Source organism: Danio rerio, chromosome 6 (assembly GCF_052040795.2).
Source record: "Danio rerio strain M-AB ecotype USA chromosome 6, GRCz13ab, whole genome shotgun sequence".
In the NCBI taxonomy this organism is placed as follows: Eukaryota; Metazoa; Chordata; class Actinopteri; order Cypriniformes; family Danionidae; genus Danio; species Danio rerio.
Genome location: NC_141026.1, coordinates 9,382,967 through 9,409,777, shown reverse-complemented (window position 1 = coordinate 9,409,777; position 26,811 = coordinate 9,382,967). Strand labels below are relative to the sequence as shown.

At 35.7% G+C, this 26,811-nt stretch overlaps 1 protein-coding gene across 4 annotated transcripts in view; it reads left to right on the top strand.

Annotated features, from left to right (window-relative positions):
* myh11a (myosin, heavy chain 11a, smooth muscle) overlaps positions 1-26,811 on the top strand; it is an 82,435-nt gene that overhangs the window by 37,992 nt on the left and 17,632 nt on the right. For all 4 annotated transcript variants that reach the window (XM_087255622.1, XM_087255620.1, XM_087255621.1 and 1 more), the window contains 30 exon segments: positions 2,827-2,919; positions 3,008-3,071; positions 3,180-3,278; positions 3,982-4,125; positions 7,054-7,149; positions 7,240-7,358; positions 7,444-7,596; positions 8,221-8,394; positions 8,567-8,740; positions 9,358-9,472; positions 9,644-9,837; positions 9,939-10,060; positions 11,434-11,503; positions 11,605-11,765; positions 11,852-11,960; positions 13,162-13,293; positions 13,360-13,566; positions 16,489-16,626; positions 16,716-16,839; positions 16,946-17,117; positions 18,386-18,598; positions 19,283-19,427; positions 19,510-19,716; positions 21,316-21,420; positions 22,741-22,893; positions 22,980-23,228; positions 24,078-24,290; positions 24,370-24,582; positions 24,657-24,818; positions 26,438-26,566. In XM_087255622.1, coding sequence (XP_087111748.1) covers positions 2,827-2,919; positions 3,008-3,071; positions 3,180-3,278; positions 3,982-4,125; positions 7,054-7,149; positions 7,240-7,358; positions 7,444-7,596; positions 8,221-8,394; positions 8,567-8,740; positions 9,358-9,472; positions 9,644-9,837; positions 9,939-10,060; positions 11,434-11,503; positions 11,605-11,765; positions 11,852-11,960; positions 13,162-13,293; positions 13,360-13,566; positions 16,489-16,626; positions 16,716-16,839; positions 16,946-17,117; positions 18,386-18,598; positions 19,283-19,427; positions 19,510-19,716; positions 21,316-21,420; positions 22,741-22,893; positions 22,980-23,228; positions 24,078-24,290; positions 24,370-24,582; positions 24,657-24,818; positions 26,438-26,566 — 4,449 coding nt within the window.

The window sequence follows — 26,811 nt, the reverse complement described above, 5'->3', positions numbered from 1 at the left end:
CTTAAAATGAGTACAACCTATGCTCTTTTTTTTTGCTTGAACTCACTGGTCATTGGAACGTCACTCTGAGATTCGTCCCAGTTAGTGTTTTACTTTGTGATTTGTCATTTTAATATCATGATGTGAGTGAAAGATGGTTCGATTTGAATGTAAATGAGATTATTAAGCTGTGTCCCAATTCAGATCTCTAAACGCAGCAAAAAAGATGTTGTTTTTTACCTAGATTTTTTTTGCAGTGTTACTAGTCTAAATATCTGCAAATTCTTAAATCAAGAAGCATTTTCTAGACAAGCAAAAAATATATATTGTATTGTTTTAAGGAATAATATGCCAAAATTATAAAATAACCAAAATAATCTTCCAATGGCGTAAGCAAAATAATAAAAAGCAAAAACAAGATTATTTTGCTTGTTTTAAGGAAAAAACACTTTATTTGGGCATTTCTGAAAACAAGACCAGTTTTACTTGCCTAGAAAATGCTTCTTGTTGTAAGTATTTTGAAAAATATTTTTAGATATCGTGATTTGATAATCTAAGGCAATTTTTGAGGATCCGAAAAGATTTTTCAAAGTTTAAAATCTGTGGTTTGACATTTTTACTGAAAGAATCAGAAAAATGTATGGCACAGAGCTATAATGTTGCTTCTACTATATAATGACCGTCAATAATTAGTCATTTTAATTATAATAATCCTTTTGCCTTCAAGTGTGTGTGTGTGTGAGAGAGAAAAATGTCTTTAAACCTGTCTAAATGAAGTGCTTAACAACGAATATCACCAGTCAATTTTTGAGTTTTTTTTATATTTACAGTATGTATAAAACATCTTCATAAAACAACACTTTACTTAAAAATTTAAATATTTTTTTACATAAAAGAAAAAATAGGTTAATAACATAAGTTTCATCAATGCAGTGTATTTCTGGCTATGGACAAGTGCAACATGACAATGCTTTTATGGTCCAGGGTTACAAATGCTCCTTTTGAGGTGAACTAACCCCTTTAGTTTATTAAAATGTATTAAAACATGAAATCTGGAGATATTATTGCACTATAGGTTATTACAATGTAATATATGTCAGAATCAGAGTGATCTTGGCATCATTTATTGGTCACACTTTACAAAAGTGTTTCATTATTAATATATTTAGTAACATAAACATGAATAAACCAGTTAAACTCTGCGTGCCCAGTACCGGGGACAAAATGATGTCATCGGGAGAATAACTAGATTTAAGAGGTCTGTCTGCATCATTAACAATACTGGTACAGCATATATTAATAACAATTAAAAATGTACTAATGCATCCAAATATGCTTGTTAACATGAGCTAACAATGAACAACTTTATTTTCATTTACTAACATGAACAAATACTGTAATAAATGCAATGTTCATTGTTTTGATCATGTTAGCAAATGCACTAACTAACATTATTTAATATAAACTTATTGTAAACTGTTACCAACCTATTACACTAAAAATAGAAAACACGACAATTTCACATTTCTCTTCCACTCACATATACTGTGAACTGCTCTCTGGACCAATAAAGCTGTCATCTGGTAGCTACAGTAATTTTCTCTGGCCCGAAACCACTGAGAGAACCTGTCCAATTCAGCCAAGTGCTTTATAAATGTTTATTCGGCTTTCACCCTGTCCTCTTTCTTCCCTACAAGCTCTCTGTCAACTATCTGTCCACCTCCATCATTCTAAATGCCCCCTTTTCTCCTTTTTTTCTAGTTTACTTTATCTTTCTATGTCCCTGTCTGAAGCTATCAGCGATCTTCTTTCCTTCTCAGCAGAAAACTGTCTCTGGTAGATATCTTCTTTTTCTAGATGTTGTCTTTTTTATGCTCGGTGAGAAAGTAAAGTACCTTGATTGAGTCTAGAATCTAATTATAAGGTCAATGACAAAGGCAGCATTATTCCCCTTAAGAAGCCTGTGTTTCACCTTTTATCTGGTTTAAAGATCAATAATTGAGATCCGTTTCATGAAGCCCTTTAATACATGCTCTTTTCACATTCCTCAATTGCTCCTCTTGATATCCTTGAGCTGGACATGCTTGGCAGGGCTTCTCATTGCTTGAGACTTGGCAGCAAATAGAACAGCACACTTTTGATCTGAGGGGATTATGCCCATCTAAATTGACATGACCCAATTTCTTTGCACCGTTGAAGGTATACTTGCATTTTAAGAATCGCTTTGGGTCTTTAAAGCAACTTCAGCAGTGATCATTTGCACCTGAACTTTGGCTATTTTAGCTTGCCAAGCATAAAAATGTATAGAATTAAAGAAACACTCCACTTTTTTTTTCTTTTTTTTTTTTAAATAGGCTCATTTTACAAGCCACTTATGAAGTTAAAAGTTTACTTTTTCAATTTCTAATACATTCAGCTGACTCTCTGGGTCTGGTAGGATCACTTTTAGCTTAGCTTAGCATAAATCATTGAATTAGATTAGACCATTAGCGTTTTGTTAAAAAAATCATAAAAAGAGTTTTGATAATTTTCCTATTTAAATAAATAAATAAATAAATAAATAATCAAATTTTTTAATTGAAATGCTAATGGTCTAATCCCATTCAATGACTTATGCTAAGCTAAGCTAAAGTACTCCCGCAGGACCTGGAGATCGGCTTAATGGATTCAAAAAAGGTTAAATTCAGCTGTTTAACTTCTTTTAAAGCAATTTAAAATTGTTTTGTGTACTTTAAAGGAGAGTTTTCCATGTATTTCAATCTTCTGGCATGACCTCTTCACCTTTACCTCCTTGCCTTTTTTTCTATGAAATGATTCTTTAATTACTTTTTAACCTTGCTGCTGTAGGGTGAGCTGGAAAAGCAACTACTGCAGGCCAATCCCATTCTAGAGGCCTTCGGTAATGCCAAGACCATCAAGAACGATAACTCTTCCCGATTCGTAAGTTTGCAAATGCTATATGATAGCAGATGGATTAATGAGCACCAAGTTTTGAACGAATTCATCATTTTAAATCTTTTCTTTACAGGGCAAATTTATCCGCATTAACTTTGATGTGACAGGTTTCATAGTTGGAGCCAACATCGAGACCTGTATCCTTTAAGAATGAACATAAAACACATATTAAGCAGGTTCAGATATTCATATATTCAAAGATTCAAGCATAATAGAGTTTTGCCTTAATTTCTCAACCATTTTAGATCTGTTGGAGAAATCTCGCTGTATCAGACAGGCGAAAACAGAAAGAGCTTTCCACATCTTTTACTACATGGTGGCAGGAACAAAGGACAAACTACGTGGTAGGTAAAAACACCTCAATACAGAAAAACAGTCGGGCCCTTGAAGTTATAATTCAATTTATTTTCACATCAAACCCATTTCTTGCTATTAGTTCAACTTTTAAATCTATTATATTTAACTGTAGAAATAATGCAGAAAAACTACATTACCCATGATGCTTTACAGAAAATGCCACCAATCAGTATGGCACATTACATGTTCTTTAGCTCCATCCACTCAGATAAATTATTTAATCGATTATGTAATTTTAAAATTGAATAATCTCCTTGCACTCTCAAAATACTTTCAAATTTGTATATATTTTGTAATAACTTTAAAGATATGATTTTGACAGTTTTATATTTCTACATCTTTTTTTTTTTATCTAATGGTGTCAATAATCATTACAGTTGTTTCCATCATTAAAGCTGTCAAGTACACAGTCTTGTATCTTGGTTTTATTTTATTTTATTTCTTTTTCTGTGTTCCTTGTTGCTGGTGTTCTTGGATCGTGGGCCTTATAATGCTCTCACTTATTGAAATCTCTATGGGGAAATTATCTGGGGGAAAAAACCTGGTGTACACTAATGCATTCTAGATGTGACATATGGATACAATTTTGCAGCATTATCTTTACCTAATGATAGGCAGACTGAGACTAACAATGTTTTGAAAATGTTCTTGTAGAGGATTATTCATGTGATCTTTATTCTAAATTGTCAGAGGAGCTTTTGCTGGAAAACTTCAACAACTACCGTTTCCTCTCGGCTGGCCATGTCCAGATTCCAGGCAACCAGGATGATGAGATGTATGATGAAACTATGGAGGCCATGGAGATCATGGGCTTCAGTGTTGAGGAAAGAGCAGGTAATAATTGCAACAGTGTCTAGTTAATAAAGAGACATAAGAACCAGCAAATGAGCTTTAAAATGAAAAGTGCCATAGAATGAAAACCAGGATATACCCAGGCATGGCTAAACAATAAGGGTGGTACTGGGACAGGCTTTAAGAAATAGTAAACAGTTTTGTGCTGCATGCATGACTGCGGATCCCTTCATAGCAAATATATATGCAAAATGCAGGATATACAGATTATACATTTATTAATACCAGCCCAAAAAGGCATAAAGTCTGTGTAACTGTATCTTTTCTTAGTTTAACACATGCATATATATGCACATTTTAGGGGCTGAACAACTTTAGAAATTTTGAAGTCAACTGTTATGTTGTTAAATTTAAATTGACGTCAACTAGTCGCTAGTGATGTCATCAATAAAACTCAAGATGCAAATGTTTTGCAACATGCCACAATTTGCAATTTATTTGCAGGAAATAAATATACACGGGATGCATTACAAAAACTAGGGATGCTTGATTATGGTAAAAATCATTATCCCGATTATTTTGGTAATAATTGTAATCATGATTATTCAAAACAATATACAGTTGAAGTCAAAATTATTAGCCCTCCTGTGAATTTATTTATTTTTTAATTTTTTTTATAAATATTTCCCAAATGATGTTTATCTGATTCAGATAAACATCATTTGGGAAATATTTATTTCAGATACAGTATTTCCTATAATATTTTTTTTTCTACTGGATAAACTCTTATTTGTTTTATTTTGGCTAAAATAAAAAGCAGGTTCAAATATCTTGAAACCTATTTTAAGGTCAAATTATTAGCCCCCTTAAGCAATATATGGTTGATTGTTTGCAAAAGAAATTACTATTGTACAATGGCTTGCCTAATTACCCCAGTTAAGCCTTTGAATCACACTTTAATCTGAATACTTGTGCTTTGAAAAATACCTAGTAAAATAGTATGTACTAACATGGAATAGATAAAATAAATCAGTTATTAAAACTATCATGTTTAGAAATTGGTTGAAAAAAAATCTTTCCGTTAAACAGATATTCGGGGGAAAGGATCACTAATAATTCAGGAGGGCTAATAGTTATGACTTCAACTGTAAATATACAGTTATTTTCCTCCCTGTAAATAAGCAAAGGGAAATAAATACAGTAGAATAAAAATATGAAACAAACTGTGCTTTAAGCACCTTCCATGTCAGGAAAAGCTTTAGCTACAAAAGTCAAGAGCAGTGAGGGATTTTCTCCTTTTGTCGTTTGATCACTGATAAAAACAGTTGCAGCAGGAATAGTTGCGCGCTGTCACTTTAAGAGCAGTGCGGTTCTGATTAAAGGTTTCTGTTTCACATGTCTTTTGATTCTCAACTCGTTTGTTTATTACACAAATGAGGATTAATATGAATAATCACTAAACACTGAGTTTAAAACACATTAAGATGACTTATGATGTGCGTGCTCTGCTCGACTCTGAGGCTGAGCGCACACACAAACAACAGCATGCGCTCTTTTGCGCTTTTAAAAACATGAATGATTTGAATGTACATCAATGAATGATGCGCATCCCGTGCTGCAAACATTACATTACAGGACATGCTTTTAGTCATTTTCACATGAAACTGAGCTTTGGAGAGCAACAAATGTGTACAACTGGAAAGGGGGCGGTATATGATGCGATAATCGTTTTATCTCGATTAATGTTCTTTTCGTAATCGTTAGAAGCCAAAACCGAAATCGAAACTTAACTTCGACTAATTGCACAGCCCTAGCAAAAACAATGCAATTTTACAAGGGCTAATTTTAGTGCAAAATACAGTAAATGGAGTTAACAGATTGATAACTGCCCGTTCTACTAAGAATCTAACAATAGCCCCTTTCACACAGTGATACCGGTAAATTTCTGGGAAATTTCCGGAACGACTTTACCGGTATATTCAAAAAAGCGCTGTTCACACAGGCGAGGACGTTACGGAAATTTTCCGGAAAAGAGCATTCACACATCCATTACAAAATACCGGTAAATTCTGACATCATTCACCACAAATGAGCTTTAAACGGCTGCGCTTGTATTTGTAAACATTTGACTAAATTACAAACTCTGTGGATGATCAATATTGTGAACAACTTTCACAGGATCACTTTCGCATGTCGAGATGTTCATAATATGTGCATGTGCGGCGCTCATAGGCGCACGCAAAGCTTGAAGGTAAACAAACAACGGCTTATCATAAGCATCTCATCGATGATTATTTACACAGTTGGCATTAAGAAGAACATATAAACGTGATCTGACTAACTTCTAGCAGCTAAATGCGTCTGGAAAAATATTCAAAGGCTTTTATCTTCACAAACCGCGCAGACGTAAATGCGTCTGACTGTTGTGATTGGCTAAAGCAGACGTCTCACGTCAGCACGTTCTAGACGTGCACGCGCTTGTTTCGGCAATCTTCCTTCTGCATTCACACAGCGCAGCATTCCGGCAAATTGCCGGTAATGTTACAACTTCTCTTTCCGGAAAATAGCCAGAACGAATTTACCGGTATTTTCAAAAAGGACCTATTCACACATACAACCTTTCCGGAAAATTGCCGGCAAAAGGTCTGTATGTGTGAAAGGGGCTAATAATAAATATTTTTTTGTGCCAAAATAATGCATACGTCTTCATCACATAGAACACCAATTCATGACAAGTTATTTCATAACAACATCAGCATTCATAATGCATCAGCCAACTCCCTGTCAGAGTTTTGCTCAAATGCATATTTTACCGCTATGATAGAAAGCCAAACAAACTACTCAAAATATTGCTCAAGTCGGACCTTTTTCATGGCTACTGCCTTAATTTGGTTATCATCTTGGTACGTTTCAAATATTGCAGTCTTTTAAAAGATAATCAATTCTGATAAATGTTTTGTTTTTTGTTAGATGTCCTCAAAGTAGTTTCAACTGTGCTGCAGTTGGGTAACATTGAGTTCAAGAAAGAGAGGAACCAAGAACAAGCTACCATGCCAGACAACACAGGTCAGACAATGCAAAGTTATAGACTTCTCAGATGAATGTAAATCAACTCTGCAGACCAAAATAACGTGTTAATGTGTATCTGATTTTCAGCTGCACAGAAAGTTTGCCATCTTCAAGGCATCAATGTGACAGACTTCACAAGAGCCATTCTGACACCACGTATTAAAGTGGGTCGTGAGGTTGTGCAAAAGGCCCAAACCAAAGAACAGGTGAAGAAAGTGCCTAGTCGTGCTGTAATGTTGTGAAACAGAGTTTTGATGTACAATATTATTAATACCCTATCTCCCATTACAGGCTGATTTTGCCATTGAAGCTTTAGCTAAAGCTATGTACGAACGCTTGTTTCGTTGGATCCTTCTAAGAGTCAACAAAGCGTTAGACAAGACGAAACGCCAGGGTGCATCTTTCCTGGGGATCTTGGACATCGCTGGCTTTGAGATATTTGAGGTTTGGAAAAACAAATTAAGAAAGTAATTAAGTGAAGTTTATTCATAAACTTATTTCGAGAGGATCACGTGCTTAGGATTTATCACGGCCGGTCTCGCATTTGCTAATCAATATCTTCCAATCATACGAGCTCTAAGCTACTATAAATAACCACAGTTTTCAATCCATTTTATCTTCGTTTGGAAGAAACCCCGCTCCTCCCCTTTTCTCCTCCTTTACCTCTGACTGGGCGACACGACGGCCCACAGCAAGAACACTGCCGGCCCTGGTTCCACAGGACCGGTGGGTGTTTCTGTGAGGAGTTTGCATGTTCTCCCCGTGTCCGGGTGGGTTTTCCGGTTTCCTCCCACCCTCCAAAGACATTCAACATACATAACAACCAAGCATTTATCTAACCCCTCGTGTTCCCTTAGCTACCACAGCAGGGGAGTTCTGAGAGTTTTCAGGCTCCCCTCTCACTCTGCCAAACGGGAGGAAGCTCCGGGCTCGAGGAGTCCTTGAGCTCGGGGCTCTCTCCCGGGACAGCATGCCAAACAAGCTTTTATAAATCATCAGCTAAGTGTGAACTCTTGAAATGTAGGTTTAAAAAAACACAAAATGACATACATCATGTTTCTCCTTCAGAACAATTCCTTCGAGCAGCTCTGCATCAACTACACCAATGAGAAGCTTCAGCAGCTCTTTAACCACACCATGTTCATCTTGGAGCAGGAGGAGTATCAGCGGGAAGGCATCGAATGGAACTTTATCGACTTTGGGCTGGATTTACAACCTTGCATTGAGCTTATTGAAAGACCGGTACATTTTATGTGTAGATTTGCAGATTTCTTGTTCTCAGATTTAGTTCAATGCATTTGTCATGAACGCTAACAGACATGCTTTTTGCTGCAGCGTCACATTAGGTGTAAGTGATTATGTGTTGTGTTTACAGTATGTAATGTCACTCACTTTTACTGAAACTCCCTCACAGAACAATCCTCCAGGCATCTTGGCTTTGCTGGATGAAGAATGTTGGTTTCCGAAGGCAACAGACGTGTCCTTTGTGGAGAAACTTTGTAACACTCATGCTAATCATACAAAGTTTGCAAAACCTAAGCAACTGAAAGACAAAACTGAATTCTCTGTGCAACATTATGCTGGACGGGTGAGTTCTGACTTCATGAACAGATGTGAAAATAAGTCTCTCTCAGCCTTCATCTGCATTTAATTGAATGTATCAAACTGCACTTTTTTTATACTGTTCTGTTGTATCGAGATCTAAATTTACATCATATTTTAAAATGAATAGGTTATTTTCTGTCCTATTTAGACAGTGGATTTTATACTTAAAGTAAATGCCCATAGGTATGATTGGCTAACAGTTTTGCAAATTTAAACATATTTAATGCTTTGGTCATGAGATTAGTCCCAAATTAGGAAAGGACAGTTGTGCAGCCACCAATGTACACTTCTGCATATATGTTTTACAGCCTAAATTCTTCATTGATGCTATAATTTAGGTAAAAAACACTTAAATACTGAGTAAATAGTGTGACATCACTGACAAGTCTAGTAAAGCCAACACAGTATTTCTGAAAGTCCAATGTCGACTGTGCCATGTTTGAAAACATATCCCCTGTGAATTTATGAGAACAAAGTAGGAAGTTTTTACTGATGCTGTCTGGAACTTCATGGAACTTGAAAGTCTTTCCATATGATGAGATCAGAGGGAGTGCAATGCAAAGTGAATTCTTAGTGTATTTTCTACCCTTTCTGAATTAGGTGGATTACAATGCCGTAGCATGGTTGACCAAAAACATGGACCCTCTAAATGACAACGTTACAGCGCTGCTGAATAATTCCTCCAATCCGTTTGTGCAAGATCTGTGGAAAGATGGTCAGTATTACATTCTCTCTTTTATTACACTGTCTAAAAACAAAGCTGCCCTGCCGACACTGAATGTTTGTTCGTAATTGGTGTCACACAAAAACATGATTTACAGTTTTTTTTTTGTTTTGATTAGTCACTGAGAATAAAGGCTAAAGATCTCCATTCGTTTTTTCACAGCTGATCGTGTGGTTGGATTGGAAACCATTGCTAAGATGTCAGACAGCCTTGCACCTAGTGCCTCTAAGACCAAGAAGGGCATGTTCCGTACTGTGGGCCAACTTTACAAAGAGTCCCTGGCCAAGCTGATGACCACACTGCACAACACACAGCCAAACTTTGTCCGCTGTATTATCCCCAACCATGAGAAACGGGTATATTGCCATCGTATTAGATACCAAAAGTGGTGGTACAAATTCTGTTTGGGCATTTAGTTATTTAATTGTTATATCGATGTTTTTTTTTTGGCCTTCAGGCAGGGAAGCTGGATGCCCACCTGGTGCTAGAGCAGTTGAGATGTAATGGTGTGCTAGAGGGCATTCGCATCTGCCGCCAAGGATTTCCAAACAGAATTGTCTTCCAGGAGTTCCGACAGCGGTGGGTAACTGTATTGAGTTGGTCATTTAGTGAGATTTATTTATCTTATTGGCTTCATCTAACTGTATATAGCCTGAAATTATTGATACCCCTGGATTTAGATTTAGATATGGTCTTATACCACTTTCCTGACTCATGAGTAGACCCACACGGAATCTGCACGCGCAGAATTCCGCAGATTTTCTGCAGATTTCTGCAGACTTTCTGCCCATTCTGTTTATTTACTTGAGTAAATGTGTAAATCTGAATTTATTCAGTTTTTATTCAGTAATTTATCACTTTATATTTAATATATTAAGGTGTACGTTATGATACTTCGCTGGATACTCCTAAAATAATTCCGCAGAAATCTGCAGATTTTTACCAAAATTCTCCGCAGAAATAGCAAAAAACGTCCGCAGATTCTGTCTGGCCCTTCTCATGAGCTGCCACAATGCGCAGCTGCAGGTCCTCACTAAGCTCCTATGTCTTAGATATGACTGTCCACAAACCAACAGCTTCTGTTATTTACTTGTGGATTTGAAATGGTCGTGCCCAACTGAGTCTGGTTTCTCTCAAGGTTTTTTTTCTTCACTCGCCTCTGTGAAGTTTTTTTTTCCCTCTCTGCTGTCGCCTCTAGCTTGCATGGTTTGGGATCGGTTGAGCTACACATCGATTAATTTGCTCTTCAGTGTTTGGACTCTCAGTAATGATTTTAAACCATACTGAACTGAGCTAAACTGAACTGAACTTAAACACTAAAAACTGAACTACTCTGTTCCAATTACTATGGCCATTTATGTGAAGCTGCTTTGACACAATCTACATTGTAAGAGCGCTATACAAATAAAGCTGAATTGAATTGATTGAAGCAGCTGTTCCCAATGACTCAGGGTAGCTAGGATGCTTAAGAAAAGCTTGGACTATTTGGAATGGAACTTTGGATTTTTCTATAGACGGTGACAATTTGCAATCATTTTGGACATCCTACTTTTTCAAATGTAAATAAAAGCTGGGAAATTTATATTTTTTCCACAAGGATGCCTCTTTTATATCGTCTTATTCTTTTTCAGGAGAATTCTGTGTCCAAAAAAAAAAACTTGGTTTGAATAAAAGTAACTTTAAATAAGAATTTGCCAGGGGTATGAATAGTTTTGGCCTTGATTATATATATATATATATATATATATATATATATATATATATATATATATATATATATATACACACACACACACACACACACACACACACACACACACACACACACACACAGTATATATACACACACACAGTATTTGTATAGTGCTCACATTGCACAAATACAAAATATTGCATGGTGTTATGCAATAGTAAGGTTAAAAACTTTTTTGCATTTACATATTGACATACAGATATGAGATCCTGGCAGCGAATGCTATTCCAAAAGGCTTCATGGATGGCAAGCAGGCCTGCTGTCTAATGGTAAGACATTATCTAATGAACCCTTGATAAAGAAAATCATCAAAAAAATCATCTGACTGTTGTAATGTAAATATGTCGTCCTTTTACTCAACTCTCCGTAGATTAAGCACCTGGACATTGATCCAAACCTGTACCGAATTGGTCAGAGCAAAATCTTCTTCCGCACTGGAGTCCTGGCTCAGCTTGAAGAGGAGCGAGACCTTAAGATCACAGTCATCATCATTGCCTTCCAGTCACAGGCCAGGGGATTCCTAGCCAGAAAGTGGGTAGAGTTTATTAATACAGAATCCTTTTTATGATAGCAAAGTGTAATTTTAATTAATCTCATTCATTTAAAACCACGCGTAGGGCCTTTGCCAAGAGGCAGCAACAGCTAACAGCCATGAAGGTGATCCAGAGGAACTGCGCTGCTTATCTGAAACTCAGGAACTGGCAGTGGTGGAGACTCTTCACTAAGGTGAGACTTTAACAGGGTGTCCGCGGATCTCTAAATTCATTTTAAAGTCTTAAATTCTGTAATATAAAAAAGGCCTCGTGTTTCAGAGTTTCAGAGGTCTTAAAACTGCAATCTAATCAATCCCCTAAAGAAGATTTTGTTTCCATTTTAAAATCTACATAATTCTCTTTGTTTATCATCAACCAGGACAAAAGATATTCTCGTTTTCAAGAAATAATGAGTCTAAATTAAGTGAGTTATTGCTTAAAACAAGCAAAACAATCTGCCAATGGGGTAAGCAAAATTAAATTAGATTAAAATTGTTTAAAGTAAATACTCGTTATTTCTGAAAGCAAGGCTATATTTTTTGCTTGTCTAGAAAATGTTTCTTTATTTAGGAATTTTTTGATATTTGGACTAGAAATAAGACAAAACATCTAAGAAAGAAAAATTTTTTTTGCAATGTAGGCCTAATGTTACACCACAACTGTTAAATCTGGGCCAATCTGGGTTAAAATATTAATATCATTCATGTTTTCTATATTCATTCATGTGTGTTCTATATAATGTGCCTGGGAATTTTAGACTTATGCATATTACGTTATGATTTAACTGAAGTGGTTGGATTTTAGCCAGCTAAATCTAGAATAGATTTAGTCGACTAAAATCTCATTAAATGTAGTCAACTGAAACTAGACTAAAACTATGATTTGCTGTTAAATAATACGCCTGTGGTATTAATCAGTGGTAAATTGGATAGCACTCAATACACTTCTAAACTAATAGCATCAGCTCGCCACAACTCGCTCTTACTTTCACTTTCAATGAATACAAAAAATCCTAAAATATTACTAAAACTGAATCAAAATTTGCTGTCAAGATGAAAACTGTGTAATAATTTATGTAACTTTAAGATTACTTGAAATTAAATAAAAGTTTTTTTAGATGTTAGCATCAGTATTGTTAGTTTTTAGGATATCTATAAGCTAGTGTGCACCACAACAATGACAAAATTCACAATATGAAATATAAAACTGATATAAACATGTAAAGCTTAACGTTTATCACTTCTGCCTAAATCCATCAACGCTTATTGTTGCGTCACCTCATACTTCAGTTTCTCATTTAATCTTGACCAATTAAATGCTCTCTAGTATTTAACTTGTCCCGCCCTCTTAAACAGATTTGAAATATCTAAACACCTTTCCATCTATTGCCACAGGTAAAGCCTCTTCTGCAGGTCACGCGCCAAGAGGAGGAGATGAGCCTGAAAGAGGAGGAGCTCCAGAAGGCCAAAGAATCTGCACAGAAGTTTGAAATCGAGCTAAAAGACATTGCACTGAAGCACACACAGGTATGAGGAGCTCCTAACATCGCCCTCATGTATTCAATTGTATACTAATCATGAACCATTTTTTAGCTTATGGATGAAAGGAACCAGCTCCAGGAGAAGCTGCAGGCCGAGACGGAGCTCTATGCGGAGGCAGAGGAGATGAGAGTACGGTTGGCAAGCAAGAAACAGGAACTGGAGGAGATCTTACATGAGATGGAGGCCAGGTTGGAGGAAGAAGAGGATCGCGGCGCAGCCCTGCAAATGGAAAAGAAGAAAATGCACGAACAGATTAAAGTATGTTCATAGTTTCGGGTTGTTTTTGCGACATGTTTATTTAAAATAATCAGGACAAATATATAATCTACATTCAAATATACAGTAAATTAGAAGTGACTTTAAATAAATTGTGACAGTCCAAATAAATGAACGAGTCAATGTACAATTAGGTAAATAAATATACATTTGAAGAAGAAAATAATGATAATGCAAAATAAATAAAGAAAAATATAAAGGGCTCTATTTTAATGATCTAGGCACAAAGTCTAAAGCGCAGGGCGCAAAAGCATAAAGGGCATATCTGAATCCACTTTTGCTATTTTAAGGACAGAAAATATGCTTTGCGCCGCGGCGCATGGTCTAACTGGGTTGTGCTTATTTTCTTAATGAGTTATGGGTGTGTTTTGAGAATAAACCAATCAGAATCTCTTCTCCCATTCCCTTTAAGAGTTAGTTGCGTCACGCCATGGCACATTTGCTATTTACATGGCTGACTTTGTAAGTGGTAAAACTAAATGCTTAACTAGAGAGTAAACAGTTGAATATACCATCTGCAGCGCAAGAATGAGAGAATGAGCCTCCTCCAATCGGCCTTTAATTTCACTTTCTCTCTTTCGTGGATAAGGAAACGTGTTGTACGCATAGACATACATTAGCCTACATAATTAATTTAGTTTTTTAAGCACAAAGATTTGTTTCAAAACTATTTCTAAATTCATTTCTAATTACAAGCAAACGAATAAATGAACAGTAACAACGAAGTGTGTTCAAAATACACATGCTGTACCACATATGGTCCAAAACCAGACAGGTGGGCAAATCTAAGCTTGTTTTTAATAAAACAAATATAAATATGCATTTAATAAATACTACTACAAATAATAATAACATTATACCAAAGCAAATTGTCATGAATAAACTAAAAAAAAGCCTCCTGAGATGAAGAAGGAATGGAGGCAGTGTTTTTTTATATTTATGTAGTAAATAATAATTTTTTAACATTTTAATCCTTTAATATTTTTTCATTTGTAAATATGTTTATGTATTGCTGTACATCCTGCATGTTTTAAGCCATGTGTAAATGAGGCGCACAACTAATGCACTCTGCGCTGGACTTTAGACCTGCTTTCAGCTGGTCTATTACACAGGCTATTTTAGTCCCTCAAAATAGCAACGCGCCAACAATGTGCCTTAACACGTCTCTTTTCTAGACCTAAACACCCATGAGTCCACAAAGTGGCGCAAATGCATTTCCTATTTAAACAATATGGCAGAAAGCTGGAAAATTAGGCTTGCATTGGTCCGAAAGTAGCAACACGTCGTGGAAACACGTCTTGTGCCTTATTGCATTGGGTGTATGATAGAGCCTGAAGAGTGGTTGGGGGGGTTATATAAATAAAAAAGAATTAGTTATACAATCTACCGTATAAATACTAATATTGGTGACTAAATAGTCACATAATTGAACAGTCACAACCTCTGGAAAAGCACACAGAAAAAACCTTTTATATCTCCAACAGTAAACCCTCATACTGAATACATGTCATTTGAATAAATAGAAAATTTAAACAAAAACAAGACTATTCCCCCTGAACATCTGACAGTCCAAAAAAGTCCTAAAGTCCATCTTAAAAGGATGCATTTTCTTGCCACAAGTAGCAGTTTACCTAACAATTTATAATGTTTTGTGTCAACGGTCAGTCACATTGACTATGTTATAGCAAGTGTCTTTTTTTATTTTTTTATTTTTTACTTCAAGGATTATGCTATTTTCATGTGAAATAAATTTCAGAATCACATTCAAAAGAAATGAAAATATGTCCCTAGCTCTTATAACACAAAATGTTCATTGTTTTTTTTTGGGATCAAAATAAATATTTTGTTATTATTTACTTACCCTGTACTTGTTTTATATCAGCTTGAGTTTTTTTTTTTTTTTTTTGTTCTGTTGAACACAAAAGGGGAGTTATTGAGAAATGTTAGAAACCTGTAACCATTGACTCCCATAGTATTTGTATTTCCTACTATGAGTAATTTGAGGATAAATAAACGATTACATAATTTTCTTTTTTGGTTGAACTATCTCCTAATAAGGTCTTTAATTATCTGTAAACCAGAGGCCAGATTATGTGGTGTGGCATTGGTACACTCAGATTCATGAGCCAATCAAATTAGATGCAGAATACCATAGCCACATTGCCACCAAAACTTGACTGGACTCAGGACATCCTATTGCTTTAGTTTAAAAGATAGTTGACCCAAAACTAATTATTTACTCACTATTTTCTCTCCTTTAAATGGTTCCAAATCTTAATGATTATTTTTATCTGTTGAACACAAAATAAAGTATTTTGTAAAGAAAAAAAAAAAGTTTAAAACCTGTAACCATTCACTTCCTTTTTAGGAAAAGCTAATAATATGGAAGTCAGTGGTTACAAAATTCCGCTTTCTTCAAAATATCTTCTTTTGTGTTTAACCAGTAAAAAAAAACTCATAAAGGTTTGAAACTTGAATGGTGAATAAATGTGGAATGCAGAAAATCTGTAACCATTGACTTCCATAGTACTCGCTTTTCCTACTATGAGTAAATGTTGCCAGAATTTTCATTCTTGGGTGAACTATCCCTTTAAGCAACAACAAATGGAACTCTTTGAATATTATCTCAGGGTCTGCTAAATCTAGCTGATCAATTACGGTATTTTAAAGTTTGGTGAAGCTATACACCTAAACACAGCACATAAAATTGCGTGTTTATATTGTTTACAAGTTCTTAGTATTGTTTGGTCTCTACCTAAAACATAGTCAAGTCACATTTTTATATTGAATTTAGGTACATCATTTTATTTTTCTTCACTTACAAGAAAATCTAATAATGCTGCCTTTACCTGCCGAAATGTGCATTCATATTTCTCTCTCTTGTTTCTGAATTAATGTTGCAAGGATCTTGAGGAGCATCTTGAGGAGGAAGAGGACGCTCGTCAGAAGCTGCAGCTGGAGAAGGTCACCTGTGATGCAAAGATCAAAAAGCTAGAGGATGATATCCTGATAATGGACGACCAAAACAACAAACTGCAGAAGGTTTGGCTTCCGTTTTTCTTTCTTTGGATGCCATATTGTGGTAGCGGGGGAATTTTATGTGTGCTCAATCTTCAGAACTCTGTTTGCAGGAGAGGAAGATTCTAGAAGAAAGGATAGCAGATTTTAGCTCAAACCTAGCAGAAGAAGAAGAAAAATCCAAAAACCTCACAAAGCTGAAGAACAAGCACGAGTCAATGATCTCAGAACTGGAGGGTTTGTCTGTTATTCACTTTTCATTCATAATTGCAATGATTGTCTTTATATTGATGTCTAATTATCACAAAAAATTTTTGAATATAATATTTATTGCAATCTATAGTGCGCTTGAAAAAAGAGGAGAAGACACGACAGGAGTTGGATAAAGCCAAGAGGAAGTTGGAGGCGGAATCCAATGACCTCCAGGAGCAGATCGCTGACCTTCAAGCTCAGATTGCAGATCTGAAAGCCCAGCTGGCTAAGAAAGAGGAGGAGCTACAGGCTGCATTGGCGCGGTACACACAATTATTTTTTAATTAATATAACATCTGGGATATTAAAGGGACAGTTCACTCAAAAATGAAAAATGAAAAGCCGTTTACTTACCCTCAATTGGTTAAGTTTTTTAGTTGTTGTTGAACACAAAAAGAAGATATTTTGAAAAATGTTAGAAACCTGTAACCTCTGACTTGCATATTAGGAAAAACAAATGCTATGGAAGTCAATGGTTCACCCGAAATTGAAAAATTAATCACCATTTACTTACCCTCAAATGAGTTTCCTTTTTCTGTTGAACACAAAAGAGGATATTTTGAAAAATGTTGGAAACCTGTATCCATTGACATCCATAGTAGGAAAAACAAATACTATGGTTGTCAATAGTTCCCCCAAAAATGATAAATTAATCACCATTTACTTCCCCTTAAAAGAATTCCCTTTTTCTGTTGAACACAAAAGAAGATATTTTGAAAAATGTTGGAAACCTGTAGCCATTGACGTCCATAGTGGGAAAAACAAATACTATGGTAGTCAACAGTTCACCCAAAGATAAAAAAATTAATCACCATTTATTTACTTTCAAATGTGTTTCCTTTTTCTGTTGAACACAAAAGAAGATATTTTGAAAAATGTTGGAAACCTGTAACCATTGACATCCATAGTAGGAAAAACAAATACTATGGTAGTTAATGGTTCACCCAAAAAATGATAAATGAATCACCATTTACTTACTCTCAAATGGATACTTTTTGTTGTTGTTGTAGTTGTTGAGCACAAAAGAAGATATTTTGAAAAATGTTGAAAACCTGTAACTATTGACATCTATAGTAGAAAAAACAAATACTATGGAAGTCAATGGTTCACCCAAAAAATTAATCACCATTTACTTACCCTCAAATGGATAGTTTTTTTTTTCTTTTTTTTTTTGAGCACAGAAGAAAATATTTTGAAAAATGTTAAAAACCTGTAACCATTGACATCCATAGTAGGAAAAACAAATACTATGTTAACTATGTTAAGTTAATCGTTCGTCAAACAATTAATGGCCATTTACTTACCCTCATATGAGTTCTTTTTTCTTTTAAAAACAAAAGAAGATATTTTTTAAATGTTGGAAACCTTTAAATATTAACATCCATAGTAGGAAAAACAAATACTATGGAAGTCAATGGTTACAGATTTCAACATTTTTCAAAACATCTTCATTTTGGTTGAACTTTTGTGTACTTTCCTGTCATAGACAACTTCAGTAACTACAGTTTATTCCATCTTGCATTTACACTAGACTGGAGGATGAGACAGGTCAGAAAAACAATGCTCTGAAGAAGATCAGGGAGCTGGAGGGACACATCTCGGATCTTCAAGAGGACCTGGAGTCAGAGCGGGCTGCGCGGAACAAGGCTGAAAAGACCAAAAGAGACTTGGGAGAGGAGCTTGAAGCTCTCAAATCAGAGCTGGAGGACACACTGGACACCACAGCCACTCAGCAGGAGCTCAGGTGTGTGTGGACACAGTGACTGAATCTGATGTGACTTGTATAGATTTAAAGGGATAGTTCACTCAAAAATGAACATTTCCTCACACAAGCATATTCGAATGTTTATGAATTTGAATATGAGCACAAAACAAGATATTTGAAAGAATGTTGAAAAGAAAACAGCTATTGATATCCATAGTGGAAACAAAAATAGTATGAAAGTTTTCTAGACAAAAAAAAAAAAAAAAAATATATATATATATATATATATATATATATATATATATATATTTATATATATATATATATATATATTTATAGATATATCTATATATAGATATATATATATATAAATTTTTTTTTCATGTTTTCAGAAATAATATGTCAAAGTTAAGTGAGTTTTCCACTTATAACTAACTAAATAATTGGCCAAAGGGACAAACCAAAATTCACTTCGAAGTAAGATTATTTTAGATGTTATTATACATATTTTTATACTTTATTTTACATATTGGATTCATAAATTCACTTTTAATTTTGACATTATTTCTGAAAATAAGATTTTTTTTTTTTTTGCTTCTCAAGCAAATGCTTCTTAATTAAAGAATTTTTAAATATTTGGACTATAAACAAGACAAAAACTCTAAATAAGAAAATCATTGTACCATTACCTCAATCATAAGGCTGCATATACCATATTTTCAGGGCCAAACGTGAGCAGGAAGTGACTCTTTTGAAGAGAGCTATTGAGGACGAGAGCCGCGTCCATGAGGCTCAGGTGCAGGAGATGAGACAGAAACACACCCAAACTTTGGAGGAGCTCACAGAGCAACTGGAGCAGTCCAAGAGGGTAGGCAACCATATCCAGAACTAAATGATGTTGGTTTGATTGACTTTCTGAATCTGAAGTGCTGATGTAAAATGATTTATAGGTGAAGGTAAACCTGGAGAAAGCCAAGCAAGCTCTGGAGAAGGAGACGTCAGAACTCCACGTGGAGCTCCGTTCTCTTACTCAGGGCAAACAGGATGTGGAGCACAAGAAGAAGAAGCTGGAAGGACAGCTGGCTGATCTGCAGTCTCGATTTAATGACAGCGAGAGGCACAAAGCTGAGCTGGGAGATCGGGTCTCTAAAATCACTGTGAGTGATGGAGGGTATATTCATACACAGTTTTAGTCAGAATTATTAGCCCCCCTGTATAATTATTCCCCAATATATGTTAAATGGAAAGAAGACTTTTTTTCAACACATTTCTAAACATAATAGTTTTACTAACTCATTTCTAATAACAGATTTATTTTATCTTTGCCATGATGACAGTAAATACTAGGTATTTTTTCAAGACACTTCTATACAGCTTAAAGTAACATTTAAAGGCTTAACTAGGTTAATTAGGTTAACTAGGCAGGTTAGGGTAATTAGGCAAGTTACTGTGTTACAATGGTTTGTTCTATAGACCAGTGTTTCTCAACTGGAGGGTGGGTCGCGGGAACATTTTTAGTGGGTCAGGGAGTGTGTGATCAAAAAAAAAAAAAACTTATTTTGCTTATATCGGACTTTTATTTTGAAATGTACGCTAGACAACTGTACATGTGAAATTTCATTTAATTATGGCAACAATGATGTGAAAGGGTAAGTATGTAAAGTGTGGATTTACTTATATTGACGACGGCTTAAAAAAAAAGGCTTAAAACCTCAGTGTGTCGTATGTAGTGAGGTGCTCTCACAAGAGCATGAAACCTTCTAAATTAAAACGACATTTAGAAATCAAACATCCTAGTTGCAAGGACAAACCTATGGACTATATTCAAAGACGACTCCCAATAGCTAAGAAGTGCCTAACATCTTCATGTTCAACAAGTACAGGCACTCAGTACAGGCGCATCTTACTGTGCTCATCAAAGGCCAAGAAAGCTATCACAATAGCAGAAGAGAAAATTTTTTTATAAAAAGGGTTATGATAATTTTAATTATTTTACTTTAATTTGCTGGTTTGTTCTGTTCAACAATTTTTATTAACTGTTCAGTTTAGTTAATGGTAACTGAACTTTTCCTTACCCTAATCACTGTTCACAGTATTTGACGTTTTTACTTTGGAATATTTCTATAATTTAATACATTTTGTTAAATGACAGCAATTAAATATTTTATTTATTTATTTGTAGGTCTTGGTGATTTTCTTATGGTTTACTTGTGTATGTTGACAGATAAACACAAGTTAATTCTAATTCCTAAAATTATATTATGGTTCCTAAAAATTTGGGTAGCGGCTTTATGACCATGTAAAAATGTGGGTCCCATGGCCAAACCAGTTCAGAACCACTACTTTAGAATATCGAAAAAATACAAAGCTTAAAGGGGCTAATAATTTGACCTTAAAAATGGATTTTTTTTTTAAAAAAAACTGCTTTTATTCTAGCCGAAATAAAACAAATATGACTTTTTCCTGAAGAAAAAATATTATCAGACATACTGTGAAAATTTCCTTGCTCTGTTAAACATCATTTGAGAAATATTTAAAAAAGAAAAAAAATTCTAATATATATATATACTATATATATATATATATATATATATATATATATATATATATATATATATATATATAAATGCTGATAAATAAGGGATAAGCCGAAGAAACAATTTACGAATGGACGAATAAAATCCTAGAAACACCCTTGTTTTTGACATTCATTTTGTGCAAATGGTGTATTTAACATGTGGCCTTTGTTATTGCAGGTGGAGCTGGAGAGCGTTACCAACCTTCTCAATGAAGCTGAGGGAAAGAACATAAAGCTTAGCAAGGATGTGGCTAGCTTGAGTTCTCAAGTTCAAGACACACAGGTATGAGGGTCAAAAACGAGACATCTTATTTTGGTGTCTTCATCAAATTAAATTTAGCAATTTAATTATTTATTTATACACAGCATATTCATCTTTAATGCAAGTAAAGTGTCTACATGCATGTTTCAAATAGCAATTGAAAAAAATAAAATAACGGAACACCATCATTCAACATAAAATTTATATTTAATATATTTATATGGTACTTTCATTTATAGTGACAAAACTGAAGCTACACTTTAAAAAGCAATTAGCTGGCTTTACTTTAAAAAAGTGAGTAAACTCATTGCATTAAAAATTATAAGGAAATGAACCATCTGCATAATTTTAAAAATTACATTAAGGGGATAGTTCACCCAAAAAATGAAAATTTACTTACTATTTACTCTCTCTCAAGTGGTTATAAAACATTATGAGTTTCTATATGCTACTGAACTCTAAAAATTATATTTTGAAGAAGGCTAAAAAACCTGTAAACATTGACTTCCATTGTAGGAAAAACAGATACTGTGGAAGTCAGTGGTTACAGCTTAACAACATTTTCAAAATGTCTTCTTTTGAGTTTACTAGAAGAAAGAAAGTGGTTTGGAACAAGTAAAGGGTGAGTGTAACACGGGAAGTGACACTGACAACAGAGGTGAGGATCCACATGCAGGTTTATTAGAATAGTCAGGCAAGCAGTGGTCAATACAGGAGCAAACAGATGTATGAGAGTAATCCAGAGTCGTGGTCAATTAACAGGCAGATGGTCAAAAGGCAGGCGGCAGACAGGAATACACAGATAAACAAGGCAAGGATCAAAAAACGGCAAAACAAGACAAAGGAAAAAGCATTGTAGTATCACAATAGCAGATAACAAGACTCAGCGATGAGAGATTCAAAGTGAGCTGTATATATGTGTGTGTAATCAGTACTTGAGCAGCATCAGCTGTGTGTATGCAATCAGTCAGGATCTGGAACCGGTTGTGTGTGTGGAGCATAACTGGATCTTGTAGTCCATTTACCAGCAGATTTGTAGTTCATGTGAACGTGAGTGTTTACCAGCGACCTCTGGTGGTTTGATCGCTGGTGATCATGACAGTGAGTAAATGATTACATAATTGTATTTTTTGTGTCTTTTAAGTCAACTTAACAGTTCTAAGTTACAATAAGTTTACTACTTTAAGCAACTAATCGCTTTTTACAGTGTAACCAAAATGTTGTATGAGATGTTATTCCATATACAATTAGATTTATCAACTGTACTGTATAGATCAGCTATGGCATTTGTAATTCTCAACATAGTTGGAGTTGTTGCTTTACAGTTTCTGTCTTTTTTAGGAGTTGCTAGCTGAAGAAACAAGACAGAAGCTGCAATTGTCTACCAAGCTACGCCAAATAGAGGATGACCGCAACGCCCTTCAGGAGCAGCTTGACGAGGAAGCAGAAGCCAAGAGAAATGTGGAGAGACATGTCTCAACACTTAACATTCAGGTTAACATTGTATTCTGAAGTAGTCTTGCTCTATTCATCTGGAAAAGCATCAATGTTTCACTCGTGATTATCCTTTATGGCCACAGCTCTCTGACTTCAAGAAGAAGCTGGAAGAAATGACGGGTAACGTGGAGCTTTTAGAGGAGGGTAAGAAGCGTCTGCAGAGAGACCTGGAGGCAGCGAATACTCAGTTTGAGGAGAAGGCCGCAGCCTATGATAAGCTTGAGAAGACCAAGAACAGACTGCAGCAGGAGCTTGAGGACACGCTGATGGATTTGGACAACCAGAGACAGCTGGTGTCCAACCTTGAGAAGAAACAGAAGAAGTTTGATCAGGTTTCTGTTTGTTTTTGTTTTTTCTCATTGGATGTTGACATACAGCTGAAAAAATATTCACTATTTTTCTCGGAAAGCATATTTGTAAGGGTGCTGTTGACTTGAAATGTTCGCCAGATGTTTATAGCAACCAAAGTAATCCATACATACAAAGAAAACAAAACGAAATAGTTTAGAAATTGAGTTATATGTAATAAGATGAGATGAAACAGGGAAAAACAAGTATTGAACACATGAAGAAAGGAAGGTGTAAAAAGGCATGGAAGGACCAGACAGCAGCTGAAATCTTTCAGCAGATATTTAGCAGTCCTGCACATTGGATGATGAAGATGAAACCAGGGTGGACATTTCAGCAAGACAATAATCACAAACACAGCCAAACAAACTCTTAACTGGTTTCAGAAAAAAAAATAGGCTGCTAGAATGGAGCAACTAGTTACCTGACCTGAATCCGATAGAAAAAAAAAAACTAAAGATCAGAGTTGATAGAAGAGACCCTCAGAAATTTTAAGATTTGAAGACTGTTGAAGAAAAAATAGCACCTGAGCAATGCATGTGACTACAATCTGCATACAAGAGGCCACTTAAAGCTGTCCTTACCTAAAAAAAAAAGCCTTTTATACACAGTTTTAAATTCATTTTAGTAGTTCAGTACTTTCTCCTTGAGTCATTCCATTTTCATAACACATTTTTGAGATTTTTCTATGTTTGGATTGTTTGGGTTTTATCCAAACTCTGGGTCAATATCATGTCAACAGCTTATTTAGAAATACATTTATCAGGAAAAATCGTGAAGTGTTCAATAGTTATTTTACCCGCTCTATGTTCATTTCTGCTGTTTCCTTTCAGATGCTTGCTGAAGAGAAGAGCATCTCTAGTAAGTATGCAGATGAGCGAGATCGCGCAGAGGCCGAGGCTAGAGAGAAGGAGACAAAGGCTCTGTCTTTGGCCAGAGCTCTGGAGGAAGCTCAAGAAGCCCGCGAGGAGTTCGAGAGAGCCAATAAAGCCCTTCGTGCTGAAATGGAGGATCTAGTCAGCTCCAAAGACGACGTGGGCAAAAACGTAAGTTCAGTAGTGTAAAGGAAAATTTGAAACATTCCTTGCATTGGAATATTTCAATCAAACTTATACCTAATTTCAGGTGCATGAGCTTGAGAAGTCAAAACGTGGCTTAGAGGCTCAAGTCGAAGAGATGAAGACACAGCTGGAAGAGCTGGAAGATGAGTTACAGGCTGCGGAAGATGCCAAACTGCGTCTCGAAGTGAACATGCAGGCTCTGAAGGCTCAGTTTGAGCGAGACCTCCAGGGCAGAGATGAGCAAGGAGAGGAAAAGAAGAGGCAGCTGGTCAAGCAGGTGCAGTAGCTCTTCATTACCCATACTGGGATATCCAATTATATAAGTGTTTAAATGTATATCCTCACCAACAGGTGCGTGAGCTGGAAACCGAACTTGAAGATGAGCGCAAGCAAAGGACTGCACTTGCTGCTTCCAAGAAGAAGCTGGAGGGAGACCTAAAGGACCTTGAGGGACAGATTGAGACGTCTAACAAGGGACGAGACGAGGCCATCAAGCAGCTCCGAAAGCTCCAGGTTAAAACATTTCATGAACAGATTAAAGGTGCAGTATGTAGGATTGGCCTAGTGGTTGAACTCGATATTGCAGTCCAAATTTAAAGTATGAGGGGAATGTTTTTTTCACTCAGCCTCTCTGACAATGACTAAAGTCCGTTTAAGGCAAGTAATTACACTCGATGGCCATCTTTAAAACACGTTTCGGTCAGTATGTAAGTTTACTATTACTATTAAATAAAATTTACTATTAAATTTCATAATAATTTCATAATAACAACAACAGTCTCTTTAGTTTCATTTCTAAACATTCAAATCACAAAAAAATCTGCAGAAACTTACATCTGGTCCGAGCTCCCCCACCCCCCCCCCCCCCCCCCCCCCAACCCCCAGAATCGTCAGTGGATATCGATCGATGATTGGCTCCTGTACTAGAAGGCGGGGCTTCATTCTCTATAATGACCGTTACACTTTTCCCTGTTCAAAACTATATGAGTGACATGTCTTGTGTATTATATAGTCTTTGCAATGACTCAACACAGATGCAGGGTGCCAGACTGATGACTCAAACAGGAGCGAGCGTGCCTGACGATCAAGCCTTACAATATAAGCAGCTCAATCAATGTTTACATTTGTAATATTTATATTATTTGCTAATTAAAACCACCTCGTGTGGATTTATAAAACCTATGATTGACCTAGTGGTTGAACTAGGTATTGGAGTCCAAAATCTAAATATTGGAGAGGGCAGTTTTTCCACTAGTGCCCTCTGACAGTGACTAAAGTCCCTTTAAAGCAGGTCATTTCTCGTTAGACGGCCATCTTTAAAACAACTTTTGGTCAGAATGTGAGTTTACTATTACTATTAAATAAAATTTACTATTAAATTTCATAATAGGAATCAACAATAAAATGAAAAAACAACTGTTTCTTTCGTTTCATTTCTAAACATTTGAATCACACAAATCTGCAGAAACTCACATCTAGTCCGAGCCCCTCCCTAGGAGAATCGTCAGTGGATATCGATCGATGATTGGCTCCTGTACTAGAAGGCGGGGCTTCATTCTCTATATTTACCATTACAGTTTTCTCTATTTAAAACAATTTGAGTGACATGTCTTGTGCTTTCTATAGTCTTTGCAATGACTCAACACAGATGCAGGTTGCCAGATTGATGACTCAAACAGCAGCAAGTGTGCATGACGATCAAGCCTTACAATATAAGCTGCTCAATTAATGTTTACATTTGTAATATTTATATTATTTGTTGTTTCTTTTGTCCTCTGAATGCCCCATTTTTGGCCATGCTCTTATATATTGAGGCAACCTTCATGACTAAAAAATAAAATACAGTTTTTTTCCACCAAGGAAATATAATTGAGAACAATGGCAGTGGGCAGGTTATAAAGACCAAAACAAAGACAGACATTCGGGCACAGAAACCCTTTTTTCAAAGAAAAAGATCTGACTGTAGCATTGTTTTTTAGATAAAGCATGTTCACTTAGCGTGTTTCTTAAATATCTTGAAATAAATTAAGGTATTCTTATACTTCAGAAGAGTCAAAAACTTACATACAGCACCTTTAATGTATTGAATGTGATACATTTATTACTCATTTTGCTGTGTTTTTATAACTTAGGCTCAAATGAAAGACTTCCAAAGAGAGCTGGATGATGCTCATGCTGCCAGGGAAGAAGTTTTATCCAGTGCCAAGGAGAATGAGAGGAAGGCCAAGACTCTGGAGGCTGAACTTCTACAGCTGCAAGAGGTGAGCTTTAGTTCAATAAATGGTATGCATGTGACATCCCCATCAAAAAGATAGCAGTTACACCCACTGAGTGTCAGCATACGTGTGTGAAAATGCTTACATGTGGAATTAGGCTTATATATGTTACATTCCAGTGGTTCTCAAACTTTTTTCATCAAGTACCACCTCAGAAAAAAATTGTATCTCCAAGTACCACCAAAATGAGCAGTATTGAAATACAGTAGCGTAGTAGGCCCAGTAAAGCA